The sequence below is a fragment of the Magnolia sinica genome, chromosome 18 (assembly GCF_029962835.1).
Source record: "Magnolia sinica isolate HGM2019 chromosome 18, MsV1, whole genome shotgun sequence".
Taxonomy (NCBI): domain Eukaryota; kingdom Viridiplantae; phylum Streptophyta; class Magnoliopsida; order Magnoliales; family Magnoliaceae; genus Magnolia; species Magnolia sinica.
Genome location: NC_080590.1, coordinates 19,172,867 through 19,187,452, shown reverse-complemented (window position 1 = coordinate 19,187,452; position 14,586 = coordinate 19,172,867). Strand labels below are relative to the sequence as shown.

The 14,586-nt window shown below is 38.8% G+C and overlaps 1 protein-coding gene across 1 annotated transcript; it reads left to right on the top strand.

Annotated features, from left to right (window-relative positions):
- Positions 1-475: 475 nt before the first annotated feature.
- On the top strand, positions 476-7,021 carry LOC131233840 (uncharacterized). The gene is made up of 3 exons (XM_058230656.1): positions 476-759; positions 2,086-2,229; positions 6,468-7,021. The coding sequence occupies exons 1-3, from the start codon at positions 520-522 to the stop codon at positions 6,609-6,611; spliced, it is 528 nt and encodes a 175-aa protein (XP_058086639.1). The 5' UTR covers positions 476-519; the 3' UTR covers positions 6,612-7,021.
- The last annotated feature ends 7,565 nt before the right edge of the window (positions 7,022-14,586 follow it).

Genomic DNA, 14,586 nt, shown 5'->3' with positions numbered 1-14,586 from the left:
GCCCATATATTTATTTGGCCGCCATCCTTGAATTTAACCTCAAAAAGCCAAGCAATCAATGCTGGCGCAGCAATCGATGGGTTAATTCTCGGTAAGTAATTATTACTTATTTACCCGATAATTATCATTTCCTTCAAAAATCAAACAAGCTCTTAATGTTTATTTCCCATCCAACTTGTTGATTAGTTCAAGCGTACCGGAATTGATGGACAACACAAATATCGATCTAAAACTTTGGTGGGCTCAAAAAGTTTTTAATGGTAGTCATTCAATCCCTACTGTGTGGTCCACTATAAATTTGGGTCTGCTTCAGTTGGCTTAGAATGAGCTAGAAAAAAAATGATGGACGGCGTGGATTTACACCACATGCATCAAGGTGGGCCCGACGGTCAAAGAAACACCTGCTCACTGCCATAGCCACACGTGACGTACATACGCGTGTGGAATCAGCCAACCTCACGAGCCCGCTACATAATCTCTCTTCTTTCACTAACATAACAAGGCCCAGGCCACCGAGAAATGGCGAAACTCCCCTCGGACGGAGAATCTGCATCTCCTCCTCCAAGCAAGCAGCAGATGCAGGCACTGGTTTCTACTACAGCGACTTTCTTGCAGACGCTGGGGCTCGATGAGGACATTCCTGAAGATACCAACAAGAAGGGTGCATACGATAAAATGATGGTCCGAGGTCTACTGAAGGTGGATCGTATCGAACGCGGCCGAATTACCTGTGTTTTCACTGTCAAGCCCTCACTCACGGCAAGTTTTCTGTTCATCCATTTGCTCTCCTCTCTCGTTTTTTCCTTTTTTTTTTGGTAACGGATTGGCTACTCCCCCTGCCACCAGGGCCGCACCATGATGTATGTGTTTCATCCATTCCGTTCATTCATTTTTACAGATCATTTTGGAGATTTAAAATGAGAGGGATATAGATCTCAGGTGGACCACACCACAGGAAAACAATGGATATCCACCATTAAAATTCTCCTGAGGCCCAGTGTCCTGTTGATTTGACATCCAATCTGTTGATTAGGTCAGACAGACCCAGATGAAGGGAAAAAAAAAAAGATCAGTTTGATCCAAAACTTTTTATGGTCCCGCTAGAGAAATAGATGGACGGCATGGATGAAACACATACATTATGGTGTGGCCCACAGAGCACCTACCACCAGCCATTGGCTGGTGGCAGGGGGAGTAGGCAATCCGTTCTTTATGCGGATTAGGTACGACCACCGATCCAGACAGGTGGATGCGGAGCTGACCATGGGGCCTACCTCGAAGTATTGTTGTATATCCACGCCGTCCATCAGTTTTTTTAGCTCATTTTAGAGAACGATACGAAAATCAACGCAGATACAAATCTCAGGTGGACCACACCACGGGAAACAGTGTTCATTGGATGCGCACCGTTAAAAACTTCCTAAGGTCCACCGTAATGTTCATTTGCCAGTCAACCTGTTTATAAGTTTACACGGACAGGAAAAACAAAATAACAACTTTATCCAAAACTTTTGTGACTCCCTACAAAATATTAATGGTGGTAATTCAATCCGTACTATGTGGTCCACCTGATATTTGTATCTTCTTAAATTTTGGAACCATGCCTTAAAATCAGCTTGCAAAACCGATGGACCGCGTGGATATTCAACACATGCATCGAGGTGGACCTCTCACCGTTAGGGCCTTACCCATCAGCCAGGATCCGGGGTCGCACCTAACCCGCGTTCCTCATTTGTATCGACGCTGATTGCCTACCCCCACCCGTCTCCAGCTGGGAACGGGCAGGAGCGTTGAGTGGCCACTGTGATGTATGGGTCTTATCCACACCGTCCATCCATTTTTTTCCCTATCATTTTAGGCTATAAGCCCAAAAATGAGGCAGATCTAAGCATCCACTGACACGGTAAAATGGTCATTTAAAACAACATGACGGCTGAAATAAAGGGCAATTCTTTTGGTGGAATGTATCCGCAAACTGGGGGGAGGTGTTTTTTACAATTTCAGAAAACAACGGGCGGATAGTTACAATTATCGCCTGATTTTTATACTTAATTTTTAACGTTTTTCGTGTGGTGAGGAATGCAGAACCCATACAATACGCTGCACGGAGGGGTAGTGGCAGCTTTAACAGAAGCTATGGGGTTGGCATGCGCGGGAAGCGTTGCTGGTGACAAGGACTTCTTTCTGGGAGAACTGGCCATGTCCTATCTGTCCGCGGCCCGAGTAAACGTGAGTTGAGCTTTTTTTCACAATGGAGAGATTCATAGCATTCTCGGTTTTTAGTTTGTGCAACTGGGGCCATCGTTCAGTGATATTGCCTGTTGATCTGATTTACGGATTTGGAAATACCGTGAAAAAATCCGTGTGTACAAGACTGTAAGATATACTGGCAATCCTACTCTTGGAATTTCTTTGGTTGAATGTGGTTTCTTCTCTTAACCGTACATTCTCTGTCCACCAATATCCACTAATCCGACTAACCGTCTGTGTCACTGGAGCATGGTCCCGACTTGTAAAAAAGAATTGAATTCTTAATACCCCTACGAGCTGTTTTTTTCCGCTCATAGGACAATCGACCAATTGGTGGTCCACACTTGAGAAAACACGGAAGGCCAATTGATTCACAAGACAGTACACGGTTTGACCTACTTGATGATAGGATCCTTTAATATCTTTGCTGATAGCTCACCTTGTTAACTTTGAGGTATTTGATGGTGTAGATTAAACTACCTCTTGCATTTAACTATTCATAAATTGATGGTTTGGAGTGAGGTGGGATTTGAAATTTGATATTGATTTGTTATTTGATCAAATTAAGCTAGACTTATATAGTTTCTCGTTCTCTTAATTTCGATTGATGTATGGGGAGGAAAACCTGATCTAGTCGAAGTTTACGTCTCTCCCAACTTAAGTAGCACTATTGAATCTGCGAATATCTCTGAAAAGATCTCTTATTTTAGTAGGATGAGAGATGGCTTCACTGATAATATTATTACTAGATATGTGATTAGATGTATTTTTTCAACTAATATTTTTATAGTCGTACCTCATTAATTGAATACGATAAATGTGACCACGTGACATATGGCGATCCATCTCATTAGTGTCATATATGTAATGGTAACAAATATAACAAAATGCATAACACTAAAAGGAAGATCAATTGAAGCTCTCTTCATATGCGAGTGCAACTTCTACGTGTGCCAAACATATAATGTTATCATGTGGTCATTTTTATTGAACCATGTCATGCGTATGTAAACAGCACCAAATATGATGAAATATTTAAATTGATTAAACATGAAATTGTTATCAGAAATATCATTAAATATAATAATATTTAGTAAGTAAGATGTCATCATTGCATATCCCAGTGCATATAATAACCTTGCAATTTCATGTCAGTGCCTTGAGAAGGAAAATGGAACATTTTCCAAGGTGGATATTTATTAGCTATTGTCTAAAACAAGGTAGCAGAAGTAACAAAAGGCTTAACACATGTTCTAGAGTTTTGCCCAGTACGCGAGCATGTGCTGTAAAGCTCAGTTGTACAACATGAGTATACTAGCATGGCATGATAAGTACGAGATTCATTTCATTCGTTCTAGAACGGTGCCGCTATACTGATAACCTATCCCAAGTCAGGTTGATCAACTGATCAGGTAGAGCACAATTTGCAAAACAAATCTATAACTTCGAGAAACTAGGCCAAAGTTTTCTAACTCATTCAACGGTTTCCAATATTGGAGGCCATATGCTGGTTAGACCAGATTTTACTTTTGGAAAAACATATACGAGGTTGAGCCAACGTGATGAATGGATTAGATCTCACACTTATGTGCCATGATAACACGTGTGCTCACATGTACATGAGCTTTTTAAACACGCTTGTGTGTATAGCAAAGCTCTAGGCCTTGCATTGGTAAAAATGCAAGTGCTGACAAAAGGCAAGGGTCTAGACTATTATAATCGACATCATCATTTAAATTCTTCCCGTGACGCTTGTATTGCTTGCACCCTTATTTAGACCATTGCAAAATGCACACCAGAATCCATCTCTCTATCTACGTCTTGATTAATTAACATTAACATTTAGATACCACCAAATAAGTTACTTTTTCTACTTATAATGGTAGTAAGTAAATTATTTGGGAAAAGTTATAAATTTGATTTATGATTAATTATAAGTAACTTTTTTTTACTTACAATTATTTAATCACTTTAACTTAATAAATAAAAATCAAGATAAGTTATTCGAGATATAAGTAGCCTATCTTAAGTAACTTCTGATCCAAATGCTCTCTAAGAGTTTAAACTATAGTTCTGGGTTTCAAAACATAATTCAAATTGTCACTTTAACTTAATAAATAAAAATCAAGATAAGTTATTCGAGATATAAGTAGCTTATCTTAAGTAACTTCTGATCCAAATGCTCTCTAAGAGTTTAAACTATAGTTCTGGGTTTCAAAACATAATTCAAATTGTCAATAATGGTGCAAATTGAAAAAAAAAGAAAAGAAAAGGAAAAAAGTATGTTTGTTGGCAATTTAGATGACCTTGGTTTTTATATTTTCTTTTATTATTATTATTATTTACAAACATGTCATGTCCATCACCTATGGGTACTCAAACCCTTGACCAGGGGTTGAAACCCTGAGAGTCTACCACCGGAGCAAGAGCAAGGATCTGACCTTTTTATTTTTATTTTTATTTTTTTAATTTTTGTTGCACACCCGCCCCACCCACGCCTAGGGAGATTTCACCGCCTATAAATTTCGAATCCGAGAACTCGTGTTGAAACTCCACATAGACTACCATTCGGGCAAGGACAGGAACCCAGGACCCAACAACCTTGGTTTCAATGGTTAACGTGGATTGCTTTTCTAGGCATCGGCGTTGACCCGGGTCTTTAAAAATTAATATTTAATTGATCATCGGTCGCATCTTACAAGGCAGTCCTATTTATCAAAATTTATTCACTGTGTCTTACCGAGCTTGGACATCCATCAGATGGTTTAGATTATTGAGTTTACGCGTATCTTCAACCATTTCCACGGTAGGAGAGTTAAAGAGGAATCGGATTTGGTATTGACCCCTCCGGTACTGGTTGGTGCTGTGGGCCCCACAATGATGTAAATATTTTATCCATGCTGTCCATCCATTTTGCCAGCTCATTTTAGGGCTTTATCCAAAAAAGGTGAGGCAAATCTAAATCTTAGTTGGAACACACCCAAGAAACAGTGGTGATTGAATACCCACCGTTAAAAGCTTCTTGGGAGACACAAAAGTTTTGTATCAAGCTGGTATTTTTGTTTTCCCTTCATCCGGGACCGTGTGACCTAATCAACAGGTTGGATGGCAAATAAACATTACAATGGGCTTTAGGAGCTTTTTAATGATGGGTGTTCAAATAACCACTGTTTTTTTAGTGATGGGTGTTCAAATAACCACTGTTTCATGTGGTGTATGTGTTTCACCTGATATTTGGATCTACCTCAATTTTTGATCCATGCCCTAAAATGAGCTGGAAAAATGGATGAACAGCTTGGATAAAAAACATACATTATCGTGAGGACCACACAGCTTTTCTAGCACCGACCAGGAGTGACTACTGAATCCGAATCCAGTTAGGGACGCTCACACATGATAAGGCATCTTGGCACCTGTACCGTTGGGTAGGTGGTTAGGGTAGATGAGAGAAAAACTCTGTTGCTCTGACTGAGTGTGATGATGATATGCAGGCAGGAAACGTTACCCGTGGCCTGCAAGCAGACCTTAAACCATCCAAGACTTCGCCCTAACTTATGTGGTCCACAAAATTTATACTGTTTTAGAGTCATGACTTATGATTTGTAGGCTTTTAATGGACGGTTGAAATTAGAGTACAGTTGATGAATTCTACAAAGAGAGATGAGCCGGTGCTCCGAGAGCACTAAACTTATATAGTCCTCATAGTTCTAGTTACATTGAAACAGTCCAATTGATTGATCTAGACTGTCCATTAGGTCCAGCACACATTTCATGGGCTAACATGCAAATATCAGACTGATCTGATGATCTTAACCATCTGATCAGTGGCCTCCAATATGAACGATCAAGATCATTTATACAAAAAATGATCTAACCAATGATTTGATCCATCTATTTTCCATTTAAACCCTCGCTTAAATTGTCAAGGGAGCTTATCTGAGCGTGACTTACCTCAACCAAGCCATTCAAATCCTGGGCCTCATTATGGCTGGGGCATGATCCAAAAATTTAAATTGAAAATCGGATCCTAACCATCCGATTGTTGATCATTAAATGGGCGGTTAAAGTTTAGAATAGGCAAATGTCGAAATTATACCACCAAAATAAGTCTAACAAATGAAATTTCATTTTCTTCTGAGTTTTTGAAGCACTATAAAATTTTCTTGGAAGATGTTTTTCAGTCGCAGCAAATATGATATGAAATCGTTTGTTTGCAGGAGGAAGTAGAAGTGGACGGATGCATCGTAAGGCATGGAAGAAAAGTGATTGTAACATCCATAGAATTTAGGATGAAACAGAGCAGGAAGCTGGTGTATGGAGGCCGTGCTACCTTCTACATGATGCCTGTGGCCAACCTGTGAAAACCACATTGTGCAAGTTTGTAGCTTATCTCGTTCATTGGAATAAATCAAAACCATCATTGGCGTTCCAAAAGACTCGATTCAAAACACGGCTGAGTCAACTCGACTCGGTAAGATTCCAACTGAGACACCCAGTACTGGGAATGACTCGGCTCTGGACACTGAGCCTTGAATCGAGTCACCCACCTTATGAGAGTGAGATTTGAAACCCATCTTAACCATGCACCATCAATTTCAAGCCCTGAAATCCGATTACTGAGTTAGCACCCTTAGACCTAATTCTTAGACCTGAAATTGGAGTTGCAACTCGTACACTGTGTACATAATTTCATCAATTGAATGGTTTATTCAGGAGCAAATATTATATCCATTCTTAGTTCCATTCAAATTCAATTATCATCATCCATATACATTGATTTAACACTAATCATCCATGGACTTTCAACAATAAAAACCATTCCAACCATAACCATTAGGTATCAGCAAGCAAAGCAACTTACTATCTGAAACTTATTTTAAATCTAAGCAAACCAGTAATTGAATCTTAGAATTCAATGCCAGCATGCAACATAAATTGTTGCAAAAAATATTGATTTTTAAATATATTTTAAATAAAATATAATATATGTATTATATAAAAGTTTTGAAAAAAACTTTTTGGGAGGTTTTTAAGAATCGTCCCACATGAGAAAGGGAAGAGAAGTTTTTGTGGTTTAAATGAAAACAGTGGAGTATTATAATATTTAATTGCCTAGTCCAAGGACTATGGACCTTGCGTGTTCCAGTGTCATGTGTTCACGCTCGGGCTCGGGCACGGGCTCAATATCGGTCACGGTCACGGACTCGGTGCGAGGGCGCGGGCATGTGAGGCAATGTGTCTGTAAAGGTGCTAGTAGCGCACTTTGCACTTCGCACGTCCGCAGCAAGTCGCGGTGTGACTAAGTGACTAAGGCAAATGGCTAGGGATGAAGACAATCTAGAGGACTGACTGAGAGTCCCTCTGAATATATAGAGAGCTGGAAAAAGAGCTGTTGCAGCAAATCTGTAACAGCTTTGCCATTAGTGTAGGGTCCAGCAGTAATTGCTGCATGACTAGCCTAACAGCTAGAAAATGACTAATTGCTGTCTCACAACAGTCAGCATGTAGCAGCTTAATGGCCCATGCACAACAGTCAGAAAATGGCCATAAAACGGCTAGTTTTCTCCAATAGCTAGAAAACAGTCATGAAATTTAATTCCCTGGACCATAACCTGCAGCCACCATAGCCTATAAAAGGAGGGCCTGGATGGGTTTCCAAATAATCTCTCAACCCACTCCAGCAGACCTATACGAACTAAGATAGTCCTCCACTCCTCTTCAGTAATTCCAGCAAGACAGCAAGGGTTGAACCTTTGCTTGAAAAACAGACCAACGGTGTGGTCTAGAACGATTCGACTGAACCAGTGGCTGAAGACTTGACCAGTGCGGTGGTCTAAATCACATATTTTCTTCTCTTCTTTCTTCTAGGATTTTTCTTTTATTGTATTTCTGCCAAATTGAGTGTAACAAAGTTCCAATAGGTAAGCCTTCGTGTTTGCTGAACGCAGACCCACACCAGGCTCGTCGTATCCTAGAAGTGGTTTGCTTGTAACCTATCAGCATACTCAATTCACTTGAGTAGGGGCAAATAACGCTTTAAGGACAGCGTTTCAGACATGCTTCAGCCTATTGAAGCTAATTTTATTTTTTGGTTTTCATATTATACAGAAATTATATTAATCTGTATAATTTTCAACATAAATTAGTCAAAATAATCCTTTCAAGAGAAGTTGAAAATAATAATCAGGGACGGTCCACTGCAGCTAGTTTCTCTTTTATCAGGTATGGTCATATCTCACGTGGGTGGTGTTCGAGCTCAACGACATTTTCTAGTTTTTGCGTCAACTCAGTTGCTATTCTTTCACCTGTACAATATTTTCATTATTGAAAATATAAATTAATCGGGCTTAGTGAGAAAATCTAGTATGGTTCATGTACATTAAAATTAAAATAGTAAAGAACATATAATGCAAAATGGTTTGAATATACATGATGTATGAATGTATCAAATGTGATGATCGTCCATTTATTTGGGTTGGATAATCATCAACTCACATCCACCCTTCGGGTAGGCTTCCCCCTTTCGATAAGCATGGATATGGCCTGCATCTGCTAACGATTCTATTAGAATTATCATTCATCTAGAGAGGTCTCCTAAGATCGACAATGCAATATGTTTATGTAGTGGATGATGTATGGTTTCACCATTTCATAAAATATTTATCTTAATCCGAATATAAGCATGTGAATTCAATGTACAAATTATCATGATTTAAGCAATTAAAATGAGAGCATAGATTAACCTGTGACACACAATTGCATACATTAACATCAGTCAAATCAATAACATCGCAACAATACATCAATCAATCAACAATACAAACAATTCTATTTTAGTTTCAATGAACATGAAACACGTTTGGATCATTCACCTGTGTTTGATAAAGAGGAATCCACACAATATTCAGATTGGTTTGACTTTAGGTTCCCTAATCATCATATAAACTAAGTTATTGTTTGGTCTGATTAATTTACACAGTGGACCAACTCTTGATTGAACCAAGGTGACTAAGCCTAATCATAAGCAATCTACAGTATATAAACTATGTGTATTATAAGCTCATTAATCCAATTACTGAGGTTCAACTTTTGACAATTTGATCTAGGAGTTTATTGAGTGAACCCATAAATCAATCGATTCTAATCGAAAGGCCTTCGATCGAATTGAGCATTGATCGATCAAATTGAAAAAATAGGAATTTAAACAATTTGGTCACTGGACCATTTTCGGCATCATTGATCTAACATTTTGATTGATCGAGTCCGATCAATGATCCATCGATCGAATCGAAGAATTCAAAAAATCATAGTGGTCATTGGACAAATTTTGATCCCTTCGATCGACTGAAGCCCGATCAAAGGTCAAATCAACATGTGATAATTTGACCTAATCTTTATAGTTCGACTTGAAAATTTGAGAGTTTTTCTTATTCGATGATTAATTGACAACCCCAAATGCAGGGCTATTATGCATTAATAACTTAGTTAGACTAAGGTTGATCCATAAGGAATGTGAGAACACAACTAAAGCTAATTTAAAATTAAGTATAAGATAATGAATTCCAACAGATTATTAAGGGTTAAAAAGAATAATAACAAAATATTATGGATCCAGGGATCTACTTCTAACAATTACAAAGCCTAGTTCATCAATTTACTTTGACAACTTAACCAGAATTGAATTCCAATTTATTCGAACATGAAAATCAAATAGTTAACCCAATTTACAAACATCCAGCAATATATGAATTTAATCAAATGATTCTCTCATGAATCACTTGGACCTCAATCTTAAGGGGAATTCAATCATTATTGTGCTTGGAGTTCATTAGATTTTACATATCGATCAATAGATTATAGGATTTTACATATCGATTCCTTCTTTAATCATTTATTGTTGAGGGCGTTGTTTCTGACCATAGAAGGCATATTGCGGAGTTTGAGAGGAGGCTCCGAACAAGGTTTGTCTTTGTTCATATCCGCGTTGTTTCTGGCCATAGAAGGCATATTTTGGAGTTTGAGAGGAGGCTCCAAACAAGGTCTGTCTTTGTTTATATCCTTGAAGGAGAGATACTAACTCGGTATAGCTTGGACGTGGATGTTTGAGCATCGTAGTGGCAAAGGTCTCATAGTTTGGACCAAGACTTGTGAGCAGAGAAAAAACCTTGACCTTGTCCGTCACTGGGCAACTAATAGCAGTAAGGCTATTACACAGACTTTTGAATTTACGAAGATGTTCAGCCAGAGAGACAGTCTCATCTTTGCGAAGATATGTGAGTTGCTGATGAAGAGTATACTCCCTTTCTTGAGAGTCCTGTGCGTAGGCCTCCTTGAGAGCATCCCAGACAACTTGTGAAGTCTCTAAACTAATGACTAAACCGAGAGCTTGCTCAATAAGAGTGCCTAAGAGCCAAGCTCGGAGTAGCCTATCAAATTTTCGCCAAGCAATGAATTCTTTTGTAAGATCAGTTGATGGTGATGGTTTGAATTTGGTAGGAGCTACTGTTGCACATGTGAGATGTCCGACCAGATCCTAGCTTTTAGCTAGAGTAAGGGCATGCTCACGCCATAATGGGTAGTTTTCTTGGGAGAGTTTGAGGGTGATGAAGTTTTTTACGTTGAGTGAAAGGGACGTCATTGAAATTTGTGCGTAGTGGGCTCTGGGTACTCACATAGCTCTGATACCAACAAGAAAAATAGAATAAAGGCTAAAGTGTAAAACCTTTCTTATTAATGATGAAAGTGAACGTGAGTACAAGATCCATATGCTTTTCTTATTTATAGGATGTCAGTACAAGATATTTTTTAGATAGTCAGAGTGAATAGCGGAAGTCTTCCAGGATCTTCCAGGATAGACGTTCGCATTACGTCTCTCCTTTTTTTGGTCACTTGATAATTCTTTAATTGGTCATTTGAGCTGTGCTTCTTTATATAATTGCAATCTGACTGGTGAAAATCCTTTATTTGGTTGCTCGAGCTGTTGATTACCTGTCATACTCCTTGCAGATTTTGTAAGGTTGTACTTCCTTATTTCTCCATCCATCTTCATCGCTGAAGCTGTTGATGAGTCACACTGAAGCTATAACACGTGGGCTTCTTGGGAGGAATCACGCTAGTCATTATGTTCATGTTTTGACATGTTAACAAGAAGGCTATCATAACCAGCTGCACTATTATAGCTGGAGTTCCAAGAATAGGACTCCCCAGTTGTCTCTAAAGAGAGGGTGCACCAACATGTGGCGTTGCCCCATCCAACACTACAGGACTGCGACCTGAGCTTTACCCACCTAACAACACTATAAGGACTATGACGAACCTGAATAATTAAGTTTAATTGGACTATGGCAAGGATATAAAGAGATCATCTTGGAGAGAAGGTAACATAGCGGGTGCATAGAGAAAGAGGAGATTACCCCATTCTTCTTGAGAATAGTAAACCCCAAAAATTTTAATTTACCACTTTTTGAAATGGTATTTAAAAAAAATAGTAAATTTACTATATCTAAACTGACATAAACTCTCTCTCATCACTCATATAGTTACTTTAAGCTCTTTGTAACACTTCAAACCCTAAAATATATTGAAATAGCTAGAACTTACTTGAAAAAGTAATTTTTAACTTGAAACTAAAAGAAATGACCTAAAATGAGTTATTTTTGGAAAATGATTTTGGCCTTTGACATTCGTTGAAATGTAGAGCTCGCAAATAACTTTACAATGACATATCATATGCATGAAATGAAAAATTAGTCTCAAAATAATGGTCGTTGGAAGCTATAATCACGTTAGACCCTTAGATCAAACTTTCACTACCTATTTCTTTAAATCCTAATTGTCCATGTGATTATCCTTGACTTTGTCTTACATTAGATGTAGGAGGAAATTGAGAGAATAACGTCAATCCAACGTGTCATTCCATCAATGATATTAGGGCGTGTTTGGCCAATCCAATTCCATGGGATTCAAAGGGATGGAATTACTAAAACACAATCATTGCAAGATGTCAGTGGATATCCCAAGATTGCTAAGAACATCGATTTGTAGATGACTTGTTTGGATTAGTGAAGTTATTAGAGAGATCAGAGATTTTCATGCCATGTCATGTTTGAATTGCTCATAGGAATTTACAAATCCTATCGGCTCAGGGACTGTACACGTTTGGCGTGGATGTGGGTTTCAGTCGAATCACATGGATATGGAATATGACTATTTGGAAGGGTTGATAATCTGGGACGTTAAAAAGGTGTCTCTCCACATGGAGTGCAGCCAACGTAATTTCAAGAGACTAATATTGATCTGCATCCTTGTTCCCAAATGAATTAAAACCTGTTATATTTTCAAGTAAGATTGGGTCTATTAACTCTTAAAATTTCAAATTTTCTCGATAGGATCGTAGATATTATGGGAAAATATAACCCAAATCACCTTCAAGGTCAGATCGGCCAGACAAACGATTGTTCCTGAGATCTCAACAGAATGAGATCTCAAACTACTGGACGCTCACACTTGCTGAGAACTAGATGATCTAATTTGACCAAAGGACCGTCAAAGAATAGCCAAAGCCAACGAACAAGTTAGGTATGAGCCATAACTTGGGCTGAGATAGGCGCGGTTGGATCAGCTCGAACCATCTTCAGCTAAGTGACCAAGTCAAGTTTTGATGAGCCTAGCCTGAGTTGTCCTTGATCGATCAACAGAGCTCGACTCAGAGGAGCTCGGCTCAAATCGTCTTTGCTCGACCAGGAGAGTTCGACCAGATAAGCTAGGTGCACCATCTCCTCTAGTAACGTTGACAAAAATAACCGCTTGACCTACGATTCTTGGATAACCGGCGACATCATCACCCACGCACGTATCGCCTAATGGCTGAGATCGTGCCTAAGATGACGGGCCGCCCTGTCCTATGAATAGTATAAATAAGGGACTGACCTACAGGAAGAGGTACGCAAAATCCCTCACCCAAAACCCCCCTACCCTATCAAACCCAGATTCTGAGACTGATTTTAGCATTAGAGGTTCCCCTGCTCTAGCCAAGGTCTCCTTTGTTCTTCTCTTATGCAGGTGCTCAGAGATTGGCTAGGGTGAACCAGAGTTTTACATCAACATCAACAGTAGACATTTTTAATGGAACTGAAGAAACAATCCAACAAGTAAACCCTGAAATTTGAGTTCTTATATAAGATTCTAAGCCCCATCAAGATAGGAGTCTGAGTCCCATCACCGTTCCCTTCTCAATCAATCACCAGAGAAGGGTCCATTGATCGATTGACATGAGACACTCATATTTTTTATAAATCTAAATTAAAAAGTTGAATGAAAATCAAATCACTGTTGTCCACCAATCAATTGGTTTGATTAGATAATTAAGGATCTTATGTAGTTTAATCACCGCTATTTTATGGACTGATATGATCAGATTGAGTCTCACATGTCCAAGGAATTCAGCACAATTTACAATTCATAATAAATCTAACATGTGATTCAGATCGTTTTGTCCCACCTAATGATCTGATCATCCAAATATTTGAGTTCTAGATATGTTTTGACCCTGGTAGCTGGATGAACGGTGTGGATCTCATCCTCCACATCCTGGTGACCCATCCCGATCCCAAAAGACAAAATCCCTTATGTAGGAATTCGGATTCTTTTTATTATACATTACAGACCTGTCAATGCAACAAGTGTACGGCCGATCTAGTACGTACAAGAAATCTCTGAGTAAGGAATACATTAAAGATTCCACTCTCTCTCTCTCTCTCTCTCTCTCTCTCTCTCTCTCATATTATATGAGCAACATAAGTATGGAGAGGCTGCTTGCATAAAGCTTATAGAAACTAAGCTTTACATGTAAGCACAAAGTGGAGAGGGTGAGAAACCGTTTCATATCTAGAAATAGTACGTGTGTTTCAATATGTATACCAGTCCACCACCACAGCACCCGAAGCCTTGTAGTTCAGCACATCCATTGATAATCCTTGTCTAAAGTCCCTTGCTACACAATCCCAGCAAGGCCTAGGGCTTTTTTGGGTGGCCACTGGAAACAAATTTGAAATTAACTTGTCGGAAAAAACATAAAACAAAAATCAAGATTGTGACATTATCTGACCATCAGATTGGTGGATATTCATTGAATGGTTAAAATTGCAAAAATCTAACAAACAACTATACATGAATCCAAGGTTAGGACTGTTCAAAAAATTGGATTTGGACCATGATTGATCAACTCTGGGTTTGAAAATTTTATTTAGCTTGAGTTGATGTCTGACACATACAATTTGAAGTGTCTACATACATTTTGAGCTTCATGCACAGCTGTAGTATCAAATGACTCCAAAA

Excerpts from the sequence above, each read along its gene's own strand:
- LOC131233840 (XM_058230656.1), top strand. The coding sequence starts at position 520 with ATGGCGAAACTCCCCTCGGACGGAGAATCTGCATCTCCTCCTCCAAGC. Across the intron at positions 760-2,085 it reads CTGTCAAGCCCTCACTCACG|AACCCATACAATACGCTGCA; the intron begins GCAAGTTTTCTG and ends TGAGGAATGCAG. Across the intron at positions 2,230-6,467 it reads TGTCCGCGGCCCGAGTAAAC|GAGGAAGTAGAAGTGGACGG; the intron begins GTGAGTTGAGCT and ends GTTTGTTTGCAG.